The 23,447-nt window shown below is 40.4% G+C and overlaps 2 protein-coding genes across 3 annotated transcripts; one reads left to right on the top strand and one right to left on the bottom strand.

The window, feature by feature from the left end:
• Window positions 1-1,376: 1,376 nt before the first annotated feature.
• LOC136447209 (melatonin receptor type 1A-like) lies at window positions 1,377-7,392 on the top strand. Its single transcript, XM_066445925.1, has 6 exons — window positions 1,377-1,497; window positions 2,636-2,811; window positions 4,140-4,348; window positions 4,860-5,051; window positions 5,856-6,010; window positions 7,166-7,392. The coding sequence occupies exons 1-6, from the start codon at window positions 1,377-1,379 to the stop codon at window positions 7,390-7,392; spliced, it is 1,080 nt and encodes a 359-aa protein (XP_066302022.1).
• A 1,891-nt stretch (window positions 7,393-9,283) lies between these two features.
• LOC136447323 (coiled-coil domain-containing protein 89-like) lies at window positions 9,284-21,934 on the bottom strand. 2 transcript variants are annotated; one of them, XM_066446092.1, is made up of 8 exons: window positions 21,821-21,914; window positions 19,850-19,885; window positions 18,437-18,975; window positions 18,000-18,097; window positions 17,008-17,144; window positions 16,419-16,501; window positions 15,960-16,053; window positions 9,284-12,640 (listed from the first exon to the last, which is right to left on the bottom strand). In XM_066446092.1, exons 1-8 carry the CDS (start codon window positions 21,878-21,880, stop codon window positions 12,554-12,556), a joined length of 1,134 nt encoding a protein of 377 aa, XP_066302189.1. In that variant the 5' UTR covers window positions 21,881-21,914; the 3' UTR covers window positions 9,284-12,553. The 2 variants fall into 2 exon arrangements, with proteins under 2 accessions (XP_066302189.1, XP_066302190.1); XM_066446093.1 differs by lacking the exon at window positions 19,850-19,885 and having other exon boundaries at window positions 21,821-21,934.
• Window positions 21,935-23,447: the final 1,513 nt, after the last annotated feature.

The raw sequence follows: 23,447 nt of genomic DNA, 5'->3' as shown, positions 1-23,447 counted from the left end.
AGTCAGTCAGAACAGATTAGCTGACATGAAGCCTATATACTGTAAACGTCACCGCGTACGTCTGAACACCCATCGTCTGTAACCAATGTTGATTAATCACGTACTATCCTATGATGTTGGTGATTAGATTCTGTTGATATCTATCATTCATTGCTATCTGATATCTATTGATATTTCAAAATGATCTAGCGACAAGGAGCAAGACCAAACGTTTTACCAATCTGACATCTAACGATTAAACCAAACACTCCGCTTTGGTGACGATTATACACTTAGACACATGATCTATACATCAAAGATTAAATCGTACAAACATTTCGCGGCATGTGAGAAATCGGCACCATTAAACTAAGACGCAGTAATTTGACGCTAGCATCCTAATGCTCATGTATGCCCGGAAAAGTATAATCATGTTCACATCATCCAGTTGTATAAAAGCAATTTCATAGGATACACTTTGAAATTAGGGCAATTTCAACTTATCAACCACAAATTACACAATTATCCCAGGGTAGTTATGTTGCAATTAGGATTCTGCATTACAGACTACGATGGGACCCAGGAACCGACGCCGCTCTACTCTTACTAATCTAAGATAAGTCACTGTTTGCCCTACAATTTTAGAACAATTTTATCGTCAAAATTAGATAGCTTTAGTACATTGAGATTACAATATGAATCATTTGCATGTCCAAATTTACCAACGATTTGATAGTCGAGATATGTAATAAGTTTGAATTTCAATCTTGATATACAGAAGTGGATGGTATACTTAGATAAGATACAATTTTGATAAGCTGTTAAATGTATTAACAAAAAAATCCGTAATCTTATAATACTTTTAACTATGGCACGGAAATCTCAATTTGTTAACGTATCACATTTTTACATTGTACGCTTTCTAATGATAATGACATAACCGCAGTGATACGTTTAATCTGGAATTTCTGTAACTGATTTTCACACCGGAAGGTACCTGCTGTATCTGTTTCTGTATCTATGGTATACCCGCCCTTCGGTGTAACATGCGCGAGGAGGGTTGCCTTCCAATTGACAGATAGTCAAAAAAAGCTTCTCATGGGGTTAACTGACAACATAAGACCTAGCACAATCTTGTTCACTGTACCATGATATGAAACCTCTCCCATGATCTTAAACCCCCTAGAGAGTCCCATACACATATTTTCTAATGACGCACTTTTACGTCGGCGTCCTTTATATAAAAGAACCCGGCAATTAGGACAACAGTTGTCTGAGGCAGGTATGCACTGTACCCCTCCATAGAAACAGCGGTGGGCATTTTTCTGGCCTAATTTTCTTGAGTTTGAGCTGACAACAAGCTTTGTGACTGTCTTACATACAGTTGGCTGTCAAGCATGGACGAGAACCGAACCGAAGGGAATGTGACCGGAGTGACTGTGGACATAGAGCTGAGTGAGGCCTGGAAATGGTCCCTGATTGTGATACTGATCATCCTCATCCTCGTGGGTACGCTTGGTAAGTGACACAACAACCATTTCTAATCTATAACCATGGTAGTCATGTCTGCAGTAAAAACCTACTACGACCAGTACATTGAGATGGCGCTAATAACTTATCATTTGATACAAACATTTCTATGACGATTAGACGCTTCTCAAATGAGGAAGTACGGAATAGATTCACGCAAAACACCGGCCCATACGGAGACCTCCTAAATTCGGCTGACGTGAACTACCACAGTCAGTCTGCTACTGACTTTTGTGACCAGCACAGTTACTCTTCAAGACATATTTGAAATATGATGTTGAGACAACAGATACGGAATTGATGTATGGCTGTACATGAAGAAGTTAGTTTTACGTAACCCAGAATATAAATGACGTTAGCTGGCAGTTACATTTGCAGTTTTACCTTACAAGTTTTACAGAGTCTACATAACTGGCTTCCTAGAATACCAGGTAGACACCACAGATACAACTAAGCCACATTTTTTGCCACATAACTACCAAACATTTGAATTCAACTGTGAGGAGGTCATTTCCAAGTTGCAAATATACAGTTACACACTTTGAAACAACTTTGACAGGCTGGTTTGAAAGCTGAAATTTGAACACAAGGTTAGTTTTCCAAAAACTGAATGTTGTTATGTGATTTAGTTACAAGTATTCTGCGTCATTCTGTATGGTTTCATAACTTACTTTGGTAACCAGTGGAGAAAAATATATGAATCTTTCTGACCAGTATTGTGCTAATCTTCTCCTGCCACTGTTTCCAGCTTGAGACAGTCTGGGATTTTTATGTGTTTATGCAGTTATGGGGGTCAATCCACCCCTCAAACTGTAGCAAGGCAACAGTGAACTGCACTTCCTAAATCGGTTTACGGCGCTAGACCCTGGGTCCAGATGAAGGATATTTAATTAAGAATGCAGGATTGAGTAGAAAAGGGCGCAGCTTCTATGGACCATGCACTATCTCTTTACACATCTAGTTAAAACTTTACAAGCTATACTTTCCATGATGTTTTGTAACAAAATTGTTCTGTCAATCAAATCACTGTCAGAATTGAAAATTGAATTTGAATAGTATAACAAAATTATCAATCAACCTTTGCGAACTACGACGATATACAAAATCTCATTATTTGACTTCACAGGCAACTTCCTGACCATCTACGTCATCGCTCGGTATAAGGAGCTGCAAACCGTCACCAACGCTTTCATCTTTAACCTGGCTATAACTGACCTTTGCGTGTCCCTTTTTGTGGACTGCTTTAATGTGGTGGGCATCGCTGATACCGGCTTCTTCTTCAGATCACCCGCAGTGTGTGAGGTACTTACGGAAAACCATACAAACACTCACTAACTCACCAAAAATAGTTACTCACGCTACTGGATAAAATTTTGAAACAGTCAGGCGTTTCAGACAGCATCCGCTGTATTTCGTTAGTGACTGCTGACGTCTAGCGGATGCTGTCTGAAACGTCTGACTGTTTCAAAATTTTATCTAGTTTCTTGTGTAACTATTTTTGGCGTATCTTACTACCTGGATGTCTAACCTTCACCAACACTCACTAACTCACTCACACCTGCAAACACACACCCATTGGCTAAACGCTTGCAAAACACCTAGACACAATAATGTATCAACACACGAGTAGACTTACGGTGCATCTTATAAAACGTCTGCCTGTGTAAATTGGAAACTGTTATGTGAGCGTGTTTGTTTGCCCCTGGTAGCCTGCAAATACAAGGGGCCTCACCCAGAAGTAAGGTGCCAAACGCACATTGTGGGACACTATTATAGAGTATAAAGCCTTGAAACAATATCACCAAATCGCAAATCATTGACATTGTGGTCATTACTTTCCAGTCGACTTCCTTTTGAAGATCGGTGGGCAAGTGGCGAGAAAAACAAGTGTGAAACTGTGACCATAGCTGTGCTTCTCATGCCATGAAATCGACGGAGACATTGTCAAAATGCTTGATGAGGAATCATTTTGTATTTCAACTAGAAAGGCAGTCTCAGAGAACCTGACTTTCAACAGAGCTGGAGACATCCCCCACACCTCTGGTCGCAGCTCAATTGTCCTTCTCTCTCACCTAACATTACTGATGAACTTATTTCTGGGTGTCGCCTGGAAAGTAATGATCACAATGATTGGAATTTTGGTAAATATTCATGTAAGGCTTTATTCATTATAACTATGCCCCGAAATTTGAGTTGTGCACCTTATTTCTGGGTGAGGCCGCGCACTTTTGATCACCCCTCGTAGATGCTTTTATTTCCATTCTAAAAAGCGTATATCAGGTCACCACCACGATGACAGACAGCTCTGGCCTAGCAAATAACAGTTATAACGGTGCCAGGACGATTTGGCACCGGCCCCTAGTCGATCAGGACGATCCGGCATCAGGTGACAGGTCCAGGATGACTCGGGTTATGGTTAGGGTTCGTGTAAGAATTAGGGTTAGAGCTGAGTTGAGTTAGACTTATGGTTAGGGTTAAAGGTAGGCGTCCTCTTGGCGGCAAATCGTTTAGAAACAGTCCTAGGCATGTTGCCGAATCGTCCTGATCGGATAGGGTGCCAAAACGTCCGACATCCAAACCTAACATCTGAACTGATACTAAATGTAAGATGCACCATATCATTACTGCAGTTCGTGGGGTCAGTCTGCGTGACCTCCTGCATCTGCTCCATCATGACCATGATGCTCGTCTCCATCAACCGTTACTACTACGTCACCAACAAGCCACGTCACGACGAGCTCTTCACAACCCGCAATCTGATGATCCTCATCATGGTTCTCTGGCTCTACAGCTTCAGCCTCTTTGACTTGCCGCTGTTGATCGGATGGGCAAGACACTGGTATATACACAATCCTTCTCTAGAATACCCATTCTATAGCTATATAGGAAACGTCTGTTTCTGTAGAGTCAGTATCAGTACTGTTATGAATACGCATTGTTACATTTCTTGCAAAGACATACTCATTAGATATAGATCCATGGGCACAGAAACCGAAGCAAACATTCAAAGCCATTGATGTCAACAAGTAACAAGGCAGGCTACTGCTTGTATCTAGCGTAGCAGTGACTTTAACATAATTTCTAGATCTTAGAATACGTTCAAGGCAGTGTGGGACATAAAAAGCTTTACATATACCCGAGTCTACAATAATGTATTGAAAACTGAGTTAACCATACTCTGCATGGAAACGTTGTCAGCTCAGGTAAATACTATTGGCTTTATAACTAAATACTGTATCATCAGAGCCTGTAACCCAGCATGTACATCTCTTCTATAACCAGGGATAACTTTAAGACAATGACGCCTGTATTCCAGCTCATCTGCATCTTTTACGCTTTGCCCCATTCAGGTATGACTACAAGACAATGGGCTGCACATACGACCGCACTGCCGACTTCTCCTTCACCTTGCACCTGATCTGCGTCGGCATCGTGATACCAGTGGTGGTCGTGGTCATCTGTTACACCAGGATATACCTGTTCGTCAGAGCGTCCAACAAGAGGATGGCTAAACATCGGCAGCAGAGCAACATGGCGCCGGCGTAAGTTCCAAGTAGCGCTTCTTTGATATCCATCATCCTTAGCCTAGAGTCCAGCATCGTTAGCTTTGGCCAGACGCCCTTGATCCGCTAGCCGCCAACAATCTAGCGGCCAGCGGATTTTGGGCGGCGGGCCAAAGCTAACAAGGCTGGACTCCAGGCTACATCAACCTGACATCCAGTCTATCGTCGCTAGGCCGGGCATTCTTCGGCCGAGCTTTCTTTGGGGCAGACGAAGCTCTCTGCCGCCTGGGTAATCTTTTGTACCCGATGGTTGTTTTGCAAACACGATAGGAGTTAAATTGGCTAATTAATCTCCAACCGGGTGCCAAAGAGTACCCCAAATACTGCACAGGCGGGGGTTGATAGATTCATCTTCATGGGGTTATTGTAAAGAAGAAGAATAGGCTATACATTTATTTTGGGATTGCAGAATAGTCACCCATTTCTGGAGGCAATTAGAAGACTGTCTTCTCCATCATACTGGTCACCACTTGCAACTTAGTCGCTTTGATGTCCTTTTTCGGTGACCTCAATGGGCGGTGTCTAGCTCTGCCAAAATGGTCATTCTAGCTGTTGGGAAAACACTTTATCTTGAAAAATCGTAAGTGGTATCTAAGCATTGAATCTTTTTCTCGCCTACCTTTACAAATTAGAAATTATTATTTCTGGAAGAATAGGAAAAACTGAAATACTGCTAAAGGCCAAAGGTAGACCTTTGTATTCAACATAGGTATTGTGATTACTTAAGGTCTTGATCCTGTCACGTAGTCTAAAACCGACTTTCAACAAATTCTCTTGCCTCAGCAACAAACTGAAGGTGGACGACCTGACCCTCCTCCGGACACTGGTCATCATCGGCGTGGTCTTCTTCATCTGCTGGAGTCAGTACGTCATCGTCGTGCTGGCAGACTTCGAGGACCACTGGCCAATGGGAGTTCACATGACCGCCTTAATCACCGGTATGTATGTTCATGCAGGGGTTCTTCTTGGTGCAACCGGCTCATTATCACCATACAGTTCAATGGCCGCACCTGGGCAATAGTCGTATTCAGGCGTACGATTCAGCCCCTTGGGGTTATACGCAGTAGGCGGCCAACCCTATAACTACTATCCCAGTGCTCTATGACAACATCCTATCAGGTGACAACTGATGACAGCCCGGCTGCTAAGCTGATCGATGACTGAGGCTTATGCATAGAAAAATATGGCCCCTGCCGGTCTGGATGTCAGATTGATCCTACAATGCTGCTTAAGCCCCCTCTCACTGGACCCGTGGCACGCCGGCGGCGTCGCTGCGTCCTAAACTGGATTTGTTACCGTTGACTTTATAATGGGAATATCATTCAGAACGCACAAGTATGACCAAGAAGACAACAAAACACACAGAGCTTAAAAATATTCGTTTTTTGTCGATGAAAGTCGTTAAGTGCTTTGTCAATTCGATCGGCCGCAGCGGCGACGCCGCCAGCGTGCCGCGGGTCCAGTGAGAGGGGGGCTTAATTACCGCATGTATACATGGTCCCAACTAGTCTGGATTGCACCTCCTTGGTAAAACCGGTCTAGTAATGCTGCAGCTGCTTACTGCCTTACACTGGTGGGGAGCAAATTTCTGCTTCGCTAGATTTTGCTTTGTGGGGTGGTGCGCGTGCGTGGAGTTAGTAGGGTTAGGGTTGGGGCTAAGGTTATTGTTAGGGCTATGTGGTTAGGGTTAGGGGCATAGGGTTAGGGTAAGCTTCCACAACACGACTCTTCCAAGACTCTTTCAAGTTTGGACTGCTTGAAAATTACCACGCCCCACTTGGGCGTAGGTATACTTGGGAGGGGCAGAAATTAGGCATGACACTGGTCCCTTGACTAGGTGTGGTCGCAATCATATACACTGTCAGTATATCACCCCGTCAAATTGCATCAATTGGATCATGCACCGCTTTGTTGAACTGCTACGTATAACTTTGATAGACAGCTGGAATCAGAACTACGATCATACCTGTTCTCACATTCCCCAGATTGGTTAATAACGTCTGCACACTAGTATAACTGATCATACATGTAAATGTATTCTAAAGAGCATGGTATCGAGTTACATATAGAAAATATATTTCCTTTTCCTGCAGCTCACTCCAGTTCCTCAACTAACTGCATCATCCTAGGCGTGACCAACCCGAAGTTTCGTGAGAAGTACCTACTGGCTCTGAAGCCCGGCACAGGACCCGCTAGTACTGCCGCACCCTCCTGTCCCGGTCAGCATTCCGTTCTACGCTCAAGAAACAGTGTAAGAAACGCCACTGACCATATCAGCATGGCCATGGTGGATCTTCAGGGTACCCCAGAAAATGTGTAATTTTCACATCCCTCGATCACAGATGGATGTCAAGGAATGAAAGAAAGAAGATGCTGAAAAAGCATTTTAATTTGGTAATGTTGCAGATCAATAGCTACAACATTCAAATCTAGCCTGCCATAGCCTGGAGTCCAGCTTTCTTTGCTTTGTCCGATCCTGCGGTGCGGGGTAGCGACCGTTGGGCCCATGGGAGCGAACCAAAGCTAACACGGCTGGACTCCAGGCTAAACCTTTCAGTGTCATTAAATGAGGGTTTCCTAAATATTACCTTTATTCTAAACAGCTCATTTAGTACACGTAGCTCCCTCTAGAAGAGCGCTAAAGCAAACGTGATATCTAGTTGACTCTGAAAAGTGTCCTTAAATTCCCCAAACAACATTTCTTAACATCTGCATACCCGAATCATAGTATAGGACAATTTCCCCGTCAAGATGAAGAAAAAACTTAGGCCGTAGCTTGTCAATGACTATAAATCTCTATAATGAGCATGCGCACCTGTGAAGTTCCAAATTGGCCCTGTGCCAGTAATGGATGTAAAGACGGAGAGTTCTTGATGATCAAGGACACGAAATGATAGGCTATTAAGACTTAAATCAGAATTTTTACGAAACGAGTGGGACTCATTACTTGAGCGTGTTTTTTTGCCCTTGGCTTAGGCAAAAGCTTCATTTAATCATCTCATTTTCCGTAATGCATGTAGTAAAGTAGCTTGAGCGTTATTTTGCATGGCATCACCTTACCAAGAATTTTATCTTCACAGTAGTATGAAGGCGTTGCAAAGAGAAAAACATTCTTGAATCTCAGAGCAATAGTATCAAACGCAATTGCAAGTTGTTTGCAAATCACAACAGTAACCATGGTACGGTCGTCAGACACCTGTTGTGTTGTACATGAAATTGAGAGGAAAATGGGTGATATTTTTTGTACAGTTCGAGGTTTGGTACTAGCCTTCGTTGCAGACTCCCTCCGGCTGTTTTCTTTTAAGTCACCGGTTTCGTATTGCATTTTCTTCTTATTGCTGACCGGGAGGTAGTTGGGTACCATGATTTAGAAAACTTTGAATTCCGATACGACTTCACATGATACAAAATTGATGGGTTCACTTTGATACATAAGATGAGGAGAAAAAGCAAGAAGCATTTTTTTGTTTCTTGTGGACTCGGGTATCATGATATCAAATTAAAAAATACAAGTACGTGATTTCATATGGATAATGGTTATTTCAATATTCAGATCAAATCGGGATCTTGTATTCTTTTTTTAAGTTTGATCGCACTGAGGCCAACACTATCATTAAAAAAGAAGTGTGTGAAAAAGTGTATCATTTGAACAACTCTGAATGTTAAAAACACAAAGTGTTATTGAGAGAGTAAAACGGTCAAGACTTTATATTAGCTACAGAAAATATGGATATTCTTAAAGTATCACAAAATTTTTCTAAAACTTTGATACAGTTAAGAATATTTCAAACCTTTTGGACAACATCTTGATATTTTTCCTGAACTTGACATTTTTCATTGAGATTTATAATGAGATGAAAAAAGCTTGATAATCCATCGAATTTGAGTAAATGAAATGCCCCCCGTTTTGGGTAATATACTTGTATATATGGTAATAAATCTCTCTCTATATATCATATATAGTGTATTGTGTGACAGATATGTTGGTACATTTTGAATATGCTGTAAAAAATATGGCTAGAGGTCTCAGTCACAATTCCAACCTGTCTGGTACTTTGTTTTCTTGTCATCTTCCCCTAATCATGTATAATGTTCAGTATCATGACTGATTTCATCTGTGCTAGCCTATGTCTTGTGTTAAAGTTACTGTGTTGTATCTGGGGGGGGGGGGTAAGATTGATAGACTAAAAGACTACAAATGACACAGAATATGACATGTCATTTTGTTCTTACGTCACAGCAGGTTACAATTTCCATATTTTCACATCTGAAGGATGTGTACATGATTCTGTATCACACTATTTTTGTTTGGTCAATATCTCTTTGGCAACATCCTGTGTATAAAGTAATTGTCGACTGACATCACTGGTTTCTTCTTGTATTCAGTAAAAGTACCTTTGTTGATATATGTGCTTCTTGACATGTATTGGAACAGATTGGTTTTCAACATTTAGATGTTTGACTGTGGTTTTGATATACTCATGTGTTTTAACATGATAGTTCATTCTCTTGTGTGCGTTGTATCATGTTTGTATACTTGACAGGGTGTATACAATGACCCTAGATGAATTGCCATTTTAACTAACTGAGGTATGGAATATATCAAATGTGAACATTGTCATCCTATCAAGGTATATTTGCATTTGATATTATTAATGTTGTCCCTTTACATGTTATGGATATCTAATCATAGCTGGTGTGTACTTGAATATGTGACCATGTTATTTATATTTTCATGGTGTTTTAATCGATACACTAATCTGTATATTAGCACTGTGTGATGATGTCTATTTGGGTATTTTGAGATATGCAACATATCAAGACTCATTCATCTTTTCTGATCTTGAAATTCTGCTGCGAAATCAATAAGATTGAAAACGACTGAAACCACTTTTGAGAAAAGAGCACTTACCCCAGTTTCCAACCTTGGCACCCTTACCTGAGGCTTGACTTTAAGCACATCCATAATGCAAAACCCCCATCCCCACTCTACTACTGTAAATGCATTTAACTTCGCATGGTTTTTATTTCGCGGTAGAGAGAAAATTGAATGTTCGCGATGGTTTTAAGTTCGCGTTTGAAACGATAGTAGCGCTAGTCATATCTGGGCAAAAAGTGTTGCGGTGGTTTATAGTTTGCGCTGAAAGTTAACCGCAAAAACCGCGAACATAAAACCACCGCTAACATTTCTGCATTTACAGTATTAGCAATCAAAGCTCTGCATCAGAAATATCATTGCCTCTTCTCAAATGCATTTGATGCCTTTTTCTTGCAAGCCTAAAGGATGAAGAAAGAACTAAAACTAGTTTTGTTAAGATATTCTTACTGTGTTGCTACTTTCATGGAAATAGCAGGAAAGCTCAGAAAAGAACAGGGAATAGTCATTCTTCAAAATACCACAGTTATCAACGCAAAATCGACGTGTTCAAAAATTCACTTTTCCCCAACAACTATCGTAGAGTGGAACTTGTTGCCACCAAGTATACTGTAGATACTGCATTGTCATTAGATAGCTTTAAACAACGCTTACAGCTTAAGATGTGCAAAGGTTTGGTGTGACAGGTTGTTCAGTAAAAGATAACCAGCTGCTGTGCTGTGTGCGTGCAAGGGTGGGTCACATCAAAGAGCGATTATACCGGCCATATTGATACAGATGTGGAAAAGCTGTCTCTGACAACCATTAACCTTCAGAGAACATATTTTATCCATCTTTTAGTTAAACAATTATTGTTTACAAAAGGTCAAGAATTGTGTCAAGCATGTTTCAGAAGTCCTACATACATGTATGTGGACCAGGACCTCTAGTGTTGCATTTCTCAGATTGCCCAAGGACCTTATATGATGTCCTTGGATTGCCTGATAGATCAATATGAATACTATTATGTTGATTAAACAATGATTATTGTTGTTGAACATTTAATTACTGATAAGTAAATTAAAGGCATCCAGAGCATTTTATGACACTTGAAAACTGGAAATTTTCTAGTTGCTGTAATCCTTATGAAATTGACATTTAATGCCACTGTTTACCACATTTGCGCTCAGATTTCTTACCAAAAGTGCGCAAAAACGGCACAAAAATAATCTACATGGTGATCTTTTAGTTTTACGAGCCTACTGTAAATACTGTAGATACCATAGCCCCGCCACCTCCGTCAAACCGTAGAAATGCAAAATTAAGACATAAAAATGCAAATATTTGACGGACGCGTAGTCACTCTCTCATTGGTCGAACTGCTAATTGATGGACAGTCAGAATCAGTCTATTAGGGATTGGATTTTCTATCAGTTCTCACCATACAACGACATCGTATCTTTGCTCATTTAATTCGATATGTAATGGTATAATGTTATAATTGAAACTTACGGTGAAAGAATGAATAGAAATCATGTGAGTTTTTCAATTCAAGTTTCAAGCCTCATAAAATGCTCTGGATGCCTTTAAAGTGGTGATAGACTGTGCAGAAGTGTCATTCAATTCGAATAAGTGGGTAATTTGTGAGAATTGATGAATGTATTGAAATTTGTAAATTCTTTCCAAAGCTTGACAATCCGGAATGTGTACATTTTGCAATGAGTCAATGTGTGAATACCACATTGTATTACAGTCCGTGTATGTATTAAAAGATGGTATACCAAATGCATGTGTCCTGTCTTCCAACAGACTATTCCATTAGAAAGTTAAGGAGGGGGTGATGAGTATATATACTCTTCCAACTCCCACCCACCCTTTTGTTTCATATCTTCCTGTAATAAGCTTACTAATAGGTATCTTCCTGTAAGAAGGGTGCCTGAAAACTTATGGTTTGTCATGAAAACACAAATCCAAGCTTTTTTCAAGTTTTCGGTGCAAGAACCTTAACCTCAAATCATATTTACAAATGACAAAATGATAATGACCATTTTCATCTTAAAAATATGGATTTCCCTGGCAGATGCTTTTTTAAGTCTAAACTGACTAAATAATGATATACAAAACTCATTGGATCTCTGAAACTTTTACAAGATAACCAAATTCATGGTCACAGTGAAACTGATATGTTGTGTATATATACTTAAAATACTGATATGTACAAACATAATATGACATACTCTTTATACACATTTAAAGTGGTCAACATAGACGATATGTTTAGTCATTAATTCATTTACTTATAATTTCCAATGATACAACATGTCAGTTCATTGTTACATACATAAGACTAGCTTTAGAAAGACGGAAAATACATGAAACAAAGTTTTACAAATAACATAAAATGACTAGGGAAAAAAACCCTGCAAACTTTACAAAGTAAAACTGACCGGTGACATGTTTTATCACTTTCAGAAAGAGGTGTTATGGTGTTGCTTTAGGTTTGAGATGCCAGCATCTCTAAACTTTAAGTCTTAGCTGTTTTGCGGCTTGAACCATGTCACTGTTGGTATACCTTCCAAATCGTTCAGCTTTCGAGCTTTTCTCAATCACGATATGTTCCGGCATCCTACCCCACCAGGTGTCTTAGTCTAGCATTCAGCTCCTTTTCTTTTGTCAGAAGACTGCTGGTGTGCTTTTTGTAGGCATCAAACTCCTAAAAACAAAAATTCATTGTTAATTTGCAAATAAAAATTCAGACCTCCAAACTACTAAATACATGATGCCAAATATCCTTAAGTGCCTTTTTTCACAAAACACATAGTTGATATGTAAGCTTAACATTTATAGATGTACCCTTTACCTTATGTGTTTGCTTGATAAGCTTAACATTAATACCATAATCAAGGAGAAGCCTTTCATTCATTACTGTCACAGTAATTTCAACCAAGCAATTAGCATAGCAGGTTAATTGACTTGTGTGTTTGTGTGTGCGTAACACATATCAAATCAAAATAACTACCATGTATCTTCCTATCGTTTGCCTCTCTTATTACATCATCTGTCTGTAAACTATAAGAAAAGGAAAGTGATCTCGAACCAGTTTTAGCTCACTGAAGAGCTATTCTTCCAGTGGTCCTGACAAAGAAGACAGACACTATGTACACTACAGGTTCATTGTACCAGGAAATTCCCCTAGCTCTTTTTGACAAGCACAATGTACAGTGGACCACGGCTTATTAACATCCCGTCCTAAGGACTGCGACCCTTTCCGGTAGCGTGCAAGCAAGAATACTTAGTCCTAAGTTCAATCCTGTTTAACAGCTAGGGTCGTATTTCAGAGACTATTCCCTGCTGTCACCATAATGCAAATTATTAGTATTCACAGCATTTCACGCTGGAACTCAATAAAGGGCTGATATCCTGCCGCAGGGTGCACATGGTGATATGATCAAAAGGCAGGGATAGCTGGTTGTGTATTCAATTATAATCCAGTCCAAGCATAGGCCTTTGGGTATTGTTACATGGTGGCAATTGAGTTAAAGTAAAGAAAAACAAGCATGCCACCAACTGAGCAAAGCAAACAAATAATAAAAGTTAATACACAAGGTGTTTAAAGTGATGTTACCGCGTACACGGAGAAAAAGACAGGACATGTTGGTTACCAAGACAGGCATGTTGAAATTTACAGATTAAACAATATCTCCATTTTTCATGGAGATAAAAATGACTAGTAGCATTAACATTATGTAACGTTAGTCCTAGTGAACCTGACCCTCTACCTGCATATCAGTGCTAGATTGCCCAAAAAGTCCTTCCAAATCAGTTGCAGACAGGTAAGATTTTGGCAACATGTCTATTTTGCAGAAACAAAAATATGAATGGTGCAGAAAAAAAATTACAGTGGCCTGTGTCCACCAGGGCTGTCTCAAGGACCTGTCCCTCTGTCCTGGGACGGAAATTTTCCGTTTTGGGACGGAAAATGAAATTTCACCATCTGTCCAAATTATCTAAACTTCAGGGCATAAAATTGACAAAAATGTGCTTTTGTAAGCTTGACAGTGTCAACAACAAAAATTAACATGGGCTGCCAAACAATGAGTCACTGGGACTGACAAAAAAATCTAAATCTGGAGACAGCCCTTATCACTACAACATCATGTGTGTGACAGTGTATTTCATCAATATCACATAGATTTAAGGATTCCTCAGGTGCCTGTTAATAAATACCTTGCTTAAAATATTGTCCTTGAATATGTGATACTTTCATTTGAATCTCATTCTATCAACATACCAACTAGTTGCCAAAAGTGTGTGTAAATTCTTCAAAGCAAAGAGGGACACTTTCCAAAGTTCCCTAGGAACAGTAAAGAAGCTACACAATATCCTTGCTTACACAACCAAGTGGTCGTTGAATCATAAATAAAGTGACCTTTTCAACATATTATACAATAAAACTGGACACAGCTGGTGTAAGAACGGAGGAAAGCAAAAACAGTTGGGTGTGACCTTTCTTAACCCAATTATCTCTTTTGGCACTTAGAGGTTTGAATAATTGCTTTCTTGGAAAAGAAAGAGTTACTTTGTAGGTTACAATGTAGGTATTTTATCATGCATTACATGACCAAATCTGAACTTTGAATGACTGTGTAATGAGCAGGTTTAATTACCCCCTCTGAGTTTTCCTTTCACCTGCCTTTTGCCAATTATGGAGGGTACAGTTGTAAAGGTGTAAAGGTTCCTCCCCCTATGTGATGACCTCACAGCAACACTGCTGGCAAACCTCCTTACTTGTTCTAATGATCGTCCACGGGAGTCAAAACACAATCTTCTAAGCACAATTGTAATGAAAAGAAGATTAACTTTTGCCCGGCATGCGTGGAGGTTACCCGAGCACAGAACGACTAGAATCGCCATGACCTCGAAACCAAAAGGCACTCGTCCGAGAGGACGGCCTAAGGTCACTCTCAGGCGAACACTGCAAAACGACGGGAAGAAGCTGGGATTACATTCACTGGAGGAAATGCCAGTAGCGGCACAAGACCGCAACCTTTGGAGGAGAAGTATCCAAAGCCAAGTTGACCTATGCAACAAAGTTGCGGGAGGATCTAAGGTCTAAGGTCTAAAGGTTTCTTCTCTTTTAAATCATACTTTTACATTGTGCATTATATATTAAAGAAAGGGTCGCACAAATCTAACTTTGGTCACTGTACAGTTGCAGTGTGATTGCTGTACATGTGTAGTGGAAAGAGGACCTTACTCTCTACCAACTCTCATGCCATTCTGACGACCCTCAATAGCATCCCTTTCAGTACCAAGGAGATATACCATGACCATGTACTTCCCTCTCTCACCATTACGGGTATAAATGTCAGCATGTCTCCCTCTCTACCAAAGGGACATATGAATATCATGACTACCACTCACCCAGACAACATCAACTACGACCTACCCCTAACAACCATGTATTCATGTAGTACTACCTTTTTTACACTCAGCCCACGCCACATCATGTCGAGTGGCTAGGCTAGCGGACTCAAGATCTAGAGGTCATGGGTTTAATTCCTGGCATTCCTGGCTAAACGTTTTGTCCTTGGGAAAGGCACTTTACACAACCTTTCTTCACTTCACCCAGGTGTAAAAATTGTCACATCAGACTTTAGTTGGTTCAGTAAAAGGCAATGGAAGGAGAGGGTTGGCTTCTGCCTTCCAATACCGTAGCCTACGGACAGTGGATAACAACCCACAGTCCCTACGGCCTCAAAAAGGCTATGGGACTACCTTCACCTTTTCTCCACCCAAACACACACACACACACAAAGGCACACATGTTTAAAATGCCTAGCACATGCACACACATGCAATATACTATACATGCAAGTGCACACACGCGCACGCACACACACACGCACACACACACACACACACACACACACACACACACACACACACACACACACACACACACACACACACACACACACACACACACACACACACACACACACACACACACACACAAACAGTTGACTTACTTTAACCATGGTCTGCACCCTATCCTGGGCCTCTGCCAGGTCCTGCCTCAACTTCTGTACCTGAAGATTGGCATCGACTGCAGCAGCCTCTCTCCTGAAGAACAGAGGGAAGAGAAGAAGGCAGAGAGAAAGGACAGAGATAAAACTGAATCGTAAAAAAATTCTGTAAATTTTCATGGTTTAATGTTTGTTTAAAGATGCATGGTAGATGTCTTCTGCCTGCCTATTGCATTGTTTCAACCATTTGAGCTTAAAACCACTGGAAACGCTCCATTTTCTCCTCACCCCCCGATCATGAACTTAACAATCATTATACAGTCAACCCATCAAATGGTGGCCTGCTTCAGAAATGAAAATTCCAAACTGATTATTATTGCAAAGCATTTGTGACATAATCTGTGTTCTGATCTACTCAACTTTTTATCTACACTTTCAGAAAAATACAGAAATGTGACTTACTCAAATTTTGCCAGTGCAGCCTGTTTTGCCTTTTCTGCTTCATCTATTTTCTGCTGGAACTTCTCTGCCTCCTTTTGCTTTTCCTGAAATCATAGATTGACTGGTCATTAGTTATTCAACAGGTAACAGCAAACCCTGACTCTTCTGGCATATTGTGAACAATTGCTATTGTAAACAGGAACAAGGAACAATCAATGGCAGGATCGGAGGAGCCATGGGAGGCCAAGAAGGAGGTGGGGGACGACATCCATGACTGGACGAGACTCCCACTCGCTGAGTGCACCCACAGAGCCAGAGACAGGAGAGAGTGGAGGAGGCTGGTACTGGACACTACCATATTTCCCGACCCTCAGGCATGAGGATGGGACTAGGTAAAGGTAAACACAAGAAGGGTGCAAGCTGACATGTTAGCAGTTAGATAACATTACTTAATGTGATATATCTCTAGAAAGGATAATCTATGTCTTCACACACATGTACATTATATGAAACGTTTAAGTCACACATACATAAAAACCATCTCTCTCTCTCTCTCCCTCTCTCTCTCTCTCTCTCTCTCTCTCTCTCTCTTCCTCTCATAAGATCTGACCTGTATGGTTTTTCCCCTCTGCATGGACAGGTCCAGAAGTTCGTCCCTCTCCTTACTCAGTGCTTTGAGCCGTTCCTCCACTTCTTTACTCACAGTCTGCCTTTCTTGCTTGACAGATGAGAGCTCTGACTGAAGTTCTGGAAAAAAAATATGTTGAACGATCATCATCATACACATATTAAACTCATTTTAAAAAATGTAACATTTACTGACATAATTTTACCAGGATACATAATTCTGCCACCCTGAAAAGCCAACAACTCCTGTATATCTAAACTGTGCATACCTGGGGGTGAGGGGTGGCTGCTGCACTAGAGTCTATCATACCCACTGTTTTTCAAAGTGGCAGATCTATGTAACCAGGCAGATTAAAGTTAATGGAGGTGACAGCTTTAAGTTAATTGTCATGTTTTTTAAGATTTTATTGTTCAAAAACAGTTTTGCAATCTTCCGAAAATAATTTCATCAGGTTGGTAGACAATAGGATATGGGAGATTCTTTATACACAACCAGGTATTGATCTCACCTGCGAACGTGAGAAGCAGTACTCCAGTCAGAAGCTCTGAAGACGGTGTCTGATAGACATCGAAACGTTAGCAGGTGAGAGCAATACCTGGTTGTGTATAAAGAATCTCCCATATCCCAGTTTTGCAATCTGCTGTCCTTTGAACCATTCAAAGAGGTCAGGAAGGCATATCGGGTAACTATCCAAAATGAAAAGGCGTGGGTGGATAACAACATCAATAAATACATGGTGGCATCATAAAATTGAAATCAAATTGGTATAATTTTGATTAAAATGACAGCTTTGATAATAAATTACTTGTAATTGATTTGTATAACAGCTTCGATTACAAACAGACAAAACTCAAATATTTCAGGCAAGGAAATATTCAAAGAACATTTTCCTAATAATAGCTGCCTTGTAAACAGTTTATTATAAAATTTCAGTATAACGTTAGAGTGAAAGAGTTTAACCCATTTCTCCTTACCGTTGATTTTGGCTTGTGCTTGTCTGAGTTGTTTCTCCAGAGCTGACAGTCGAGTGTTGTGCGATGTTTCCTGTTGCTGCAGTTCTTGTGTTAGGGAGCTGTGGGGGGTGAGATTCATACACAGATGCAGTCTCTCTTACAGATCAAGTTGCTCATTGTACTTTTTGTTTCTTTAGTCTCCCTTTTCACCAGCACAAAGTACTTACAGTATAGCTGACATTCTTTTTTTTACAATATAACATACTTTTTAGTGATAACCATAATGACACAAGGTGGTCATTTAAGTTGGCAATCTAATTTTGTCCAATTATGAACATTTTTACTATAATCACCACCATAATAAAGTTCGTATTGCAAAATGAATAATGCTAGATTACAAACAATCATTCAGATTTCTCACATCACATCAGCAATATAACTTTCCAATGCCAACTTACTTGCATTTCTCCTCCATTTTGCCTCTCTGCTTGTTCAGACTAGCCACTTGCTCCTCGAGCACTGCTATCCTCTGGTCTCTTTCCTCTACCGCTTTGTTGAACAACCTCGCATTTTCATCCCGCAGTCTCTCATTCTCCTTTCTCAGTTTCTCATTCTGTCGTTTGTATTCATCCTTGAACTTGATCATTTCTTCGTGGTTTGAGGCCAGCTCGTGAAACCGATCGTCCAGGATGTTGAACTTCCTGATCTCCTGTTCTAACTGTTTTGCTGCGTCTTCACGGAAGCTTCTCAGCTCTGCGTTCACTCTCTCCAGGGTTTGGGCGCTCGCCAGGTGCTCGTCTGAACGCCTTTTCAGGATACAGATGAGTTCGGACTGCTCGTCGATACGAGAGCGTAACATGGCGTTCTCCGACATGTCCGCGTTTGCAAAGCCGAGGAGGTTTTGCACAATTTCATTGTTTTTTCCCTTTTTGTCTGAATTGGCCGCAGAAGGAGAGCTTGAGGAAGTGAGGGGAGGAGCCGTCTCTCCATCTCCAATCTGGAAAAATAACATACATACACTCACTAATGATCACTCACTCACTATCCAGTATATTACTAGTATACTGTTTGATATAGATTCATATACATGTATATTCATGACCCGTAGTCATACATAGATGAAGGTTTGACATTCAGGTAATACTTGATATGCCAAACATTTTGAAACAGACGTTTCAGTCAGCATCTGCTATCTTTCGTCAGTGACTAAAGGAAAGGACCTGGAAAGATACGGATGCTGTCTGAAATGTCTGACTGTTTCAGACTTTTATCCTGTTGCTTGAGTAACTACTTTTGGCCTATAGTCATACAGTTGTTCATTAGTATAGTAGGAACTAAAAGGTAAAAATAACAACCATTGAAATATCAACATTTAGCAAATACCTATTGAAGTAATGCTTGTTTGCAACATGTGTTTGCAAGCAAGTATGAAGTCCAAATACATGGTCTCATGCAAATTTCTCATACTTTTACTAAGCTAATTTAGGTCACCTATCAATTTATCATACACTGTAAATCAACTGTCTAAAATGATACAACAAAAAGATTCTTCTTGCTGTAATGTCTGCAATACTCATCATGCCTTGGCCTGATGAACTCACTTATTTCAAAATATATCTTGCTTCTCAGTCATAGAGAATTGTACCGGTACCAGCTTCAATGCGGTTAGAATATTTCCTTGAAAGTTGAATGGAAAAATTATGTGCCTTAAAAGAATTGATGATAGAAAATTGTGCCTGGTCACTACAAAGTTAAACGTTCTGCATGTGGGGTTAGATGGAAATAAATGTCTATTATAAATTAAGTCGCAGGTGCAGGTGCTACTCTACAGGCTACACAGGTGCTGCACACCACATCACACCTGGACTCACCTGTTCCCACGTGAGTTTGTAAGACGTGCCCCATTCCTGTTACACAAAAAAGGTACAGGTATAACACCTACATGCTCTACTGTGAACTGATCTACTACTAGTACTGTAGCTATAAGCTATTGTGCACAGAGGTACTATCTAAAAGAACAGGCCTAGGTATCACACCTATACTTTCTGCCACTCTACCACTAGCTATTAATAAAAGCTACATGATTGTGTCTTGTGTACAGAGGTACTATTCAGAAGAACACACCTACATTCTCTACTTTCTACCACTCTACTATAGCCGGTATGCCTAAACACCTCACCCGACCTCATCCGACCTCACCCGACCTCATCCGAGTCTAAAATGCAGTGTATACGTGGTAGGGACATTATTTGACGTTCTGGATACGTTAAATATGCAATTATGAATGCAAAACAAGCAGCAAACTCTAAGTATTTACCAGTTTTTATAAGTTACTCCGCTCGTTTCCATGATAGAAGATTTCTGGCCGCCATATTGGATCATGCCACTGTTGGGGTCTACATGGGGACGTTTCTTATTTATTTTTGTCCGACAGGACGATAAGACGGTGGGTACTAATTACATTTTCATCACAAACCACTAATGGAAACTGTACACAATAACTGTACACAGTATCTGTACACAATAACTGCACACAAAGTGTTTTTCAGCCACGAATACACGCACGCAGTGTGTATTCATTGCGCCGGCCGTCTTGACCTCCCGTTACCTATAAAAACTGGTAAATACTTCAAGTTTGCTGCTTGTTTTGCATTTATAATTGCATATTTAACGTATCCAGAACGTCAAATAATGTCCCTGCCCCGTATACACTGCATTTTAGACTCGGATGAGGTCGGGTGAGGTCGGATGAGGTCGGGTGAGGTGTTTAGGCATACCCTACTATAGCTATTAAAGCTACATGATTGTGTCTTGTGTCATTTCCAAGCTGATGTCGGGGTGGGGAACTGTCAGAGGTACATTTAGAAGCATGTGTACAGAGCATGAAGAACAGGTATCACACCTACATGCTCTACTCTCTACTTCTAAAAGTAGCTTTTAGTGGTGTCTTGTGTAATATCCAAGCAGATGCCGGGCGGTTTGATGTCAGAGGTACCTCAGAAGTACATTTAGAAGTACTGAGGTTCAACTTAGAAGTACATATATCACACCTTCATACTCTACTTTCTACTGCTTTCTATAAGCTGTGTGTCTTGTGTTTATCCCCGAGCAGAGGGTGCCAGGTGGATTACTGTCAGAGATCAAGCAACAATCTTCCAACCCCCAACAATTCTGTTATAGTTTCTATATTTATGTGTTCCTCACCAAACTATTCATGTGCAACATATTATTCTACTGAAGAGCTGGCCATGGTTCATTAGACAAATGAGGTTTAAGATCAAATTGATTTTTGATTAGACTACAAAATTTGGTTTATCATTTAGCTCTTTTAGTAGGTGTTTAGGGTGATCAGTTAACACGTTGTCAGTGAGATTATTCATCTTTTCTTTTCCCTCAAAATTCTATCAGTGTTGCAGAATCACCCTTTTCTTAAACTTGTTGTTGTTCTTCTCATTCTAACGTTACACATTGTTTGTAAATATTTGGAAGTTCCCACAAGTTGTGTGTAATTCAATTATTACGCAATTTTGGCGGCAAATATGAACCAAGAATCGTTCAGTTTGTGGGCAGTTCCTATGTCTGTCATGTCATATACTTTTGGACTGACATCGCCGGGAAAAAAAACTGAAAAGATCTCTTGTGTTAGTTTTGTGTATAATAACGGTATGCGTAGGTTGTCGAAGTTGGTGCAGGAAATATGTTTCTTAAATTCTTTTTCCGTGCGTTACAATGTACCTTGATTTGCCGTAACGACATGCGCCGCCTGTCGCAAGTTACCTTCTGTAAAATCTGCATAACTTAAGATCATAGAAAACAACACAAACATGGTATTCAGTCGGTACCTGGTGGCTCTGTTCGATCATAACTTTCAGGTCCCTCGGAGTTCTCATCGAGGAAGCCATTTTGAACCACTTGTTGATGGAAATCTATCCCGTCAGCCCCCGCGCGGACAGGAAGTTTACACCGCTGCGAGTCGGTTGCTTAGCAACAACATACATCCTCTTACGGAATACCTGTGAACTGCAGGGGTGGGTGTCCTTTGTGCCCCCTCCTACGCACGTATGGCCTTTTATATGCTTTTCTATTGAAAAAGGAGCAAGGGAAAGCATCTGAGCATAGTCAGGTAGAAACCTGCGCTAGCGGAAATTAGTATCTTTTGATCAATAATATAACATTTAATAGGAAATCTGGCCTCGGCATATTTAGGTCGAAACCTGCGCTAGCGGAAATTAGTATCTTTTGATCAATAATATAACATTTAATAGGAAATCTGGCCTCGGCATATTTAGGTCGAAACCTGCTCTAGTGGAAATCAGCATCTTTTGATCTGTGTAGGAAAATCACATAAAGGCTCGGCCCATTGAAAGATTCTAACGGTCTACCAGCTTGATTAGAATGACAGCTACAGATGTTATTAGGAGGGCAAATTGTCATATTTTTCAACTGCCCTCCGTCTTTTAATTCGGTTAAGGCGCTTTTCCCCTGAACTATTTCTTCTCAAAGGGGAGACATGCATACAAATGAAAGAAGTTACCAAATAAACCTATAGTAATTCTAAGCGGTCGAACCTCAGACTGAGGACCAGATCCGTGATGATGTGTTTTATTAGCAAGTAGTGCAATGCGGCTTCGCTACGGCTCGCGTATTTGACCAAACACACGGGATCATATCCCTACTCTTCTCGATAAGTGTGTTGGGTTCTTTTACGTGCAGGGGTTTGACGCCTGAAGATCCCTCATACATGGGGCTGCCGACTTTACGTCACCATCCGAAATAACGAATGCAATCCCTTACAACATGCCGAGCTGGAGCCTACCGAAGTTATTCTATATATTACCGGGAAGAAATGAACAAATGTTTATTCTGATCTGTATGCTATCTGTAAGTTGTTCAACAAATACTTGCATAAGCTAACAGATCGTGATTTCATAACGCTAGATGTTGTTTCATAACTTGTTGACGCCCAAATTTTGCGTAAGCCATATACATAAGTATTGATCGGTAAAACTTCAGTCACAAATATTTAAGTGTTGTTGTGGAAACGCGGAATTGTAACAAAGGAAGACCGCCCACTTGCTTTATTTCTCAAAGTTAGAACAGGGATTTATGCAAAAATACATTTTTCAGATCATGAAAAAGACGACTTCTAATATTTTCTAGAGTATCTATAGTTATCATTCGTACAGATTATCTCCTTCTTAAAGCAGAATTTTTCAGGTTTAATAACAAGTCTGCCCATTGAACTCCAATGGCAATGGAAATTCGTCATCGATGCTCATTCTCCACTCAATGCCAATATTGAAATTGTGTTGACCATGAATTTTCAAGAGATCTAAAGTAACGTATATAAATGTGTGGCTACATGTACAAGAATGAGCTTTTTGTATAAAATGAGCCAACAAGAAACCGCTGGCGTTTCAGTTTTATAACTAGGACTGGGTGGACAAGTGATTGTTTTGATCATCTCGT

Source organism: Branchiostoma lanceolatum, chromosome 13 (assembly GCF_035083965.1).
Source record: "Branchiostoma lanceolatum isolate klBraLanc5 chromosome 13, klBraLanc5.hap2, whole genome shotgun sequence".
NCBI classification, from domain to species: Eukaryota; Metazoa; Chordata; class Leptocardii; order Amphioxiformes; family Branchiostomatidae; genus Branchiostoma; species Branchiostoma lanceolatum.
The sequence above is the reverse complement of the archived record's forward strand: the minus strand, read 5'-3'. Positions and strand labels throughout refer to the sequence as shown.

Excerpts from the sequence above, each read along its gene's own strand:
- LOC136447209 (XM_066445925.1), top strand. The coding sequence starts at position 1,377 with ATGGACGAGAACCGAACCGAAGGGAATGTGACCGGAGTGACTGTGGAC. Across the intron at positions 2,812-4,139 it reads GATCACCCGCAGTGTGTGAG|TTCGTGGGGTCAGTCTGCGT; the intron begins GTACTTACGGAA and ends TCATTACTGCAG. Across the intron at positions 6,011-7,165 it reads CATGACCGCCTTAATCACCG|CTCACTCCAGTTCCTCAACT; the intron begins GTATGTATGTTC and ends CTTTTCCTGCAG.
- LOC136447323 (XM_066446092.1), bottom strand. The coding sequence starts at position 21,880 with ATGGCTTCCTCGATGAGAACTCCGAGGGACCTGAAAGTTATGATCGAA. Across the intron at positions 19,886-21,820 it reads TGATCGAACAGAGCCACCAG|GAATGGGGCACGTCTTACAA; the intron begins GTACCGACTGAA and ends TTTGTGTAACAG. Across the intron at positions 16,054-16,418 it reads GCTGCACTGGCAAAATTTGA|GAGAGAGGCTGCTGCAGTCG; the intron begins GTAAGTCACATT and ends TCTGTTCTTCAG.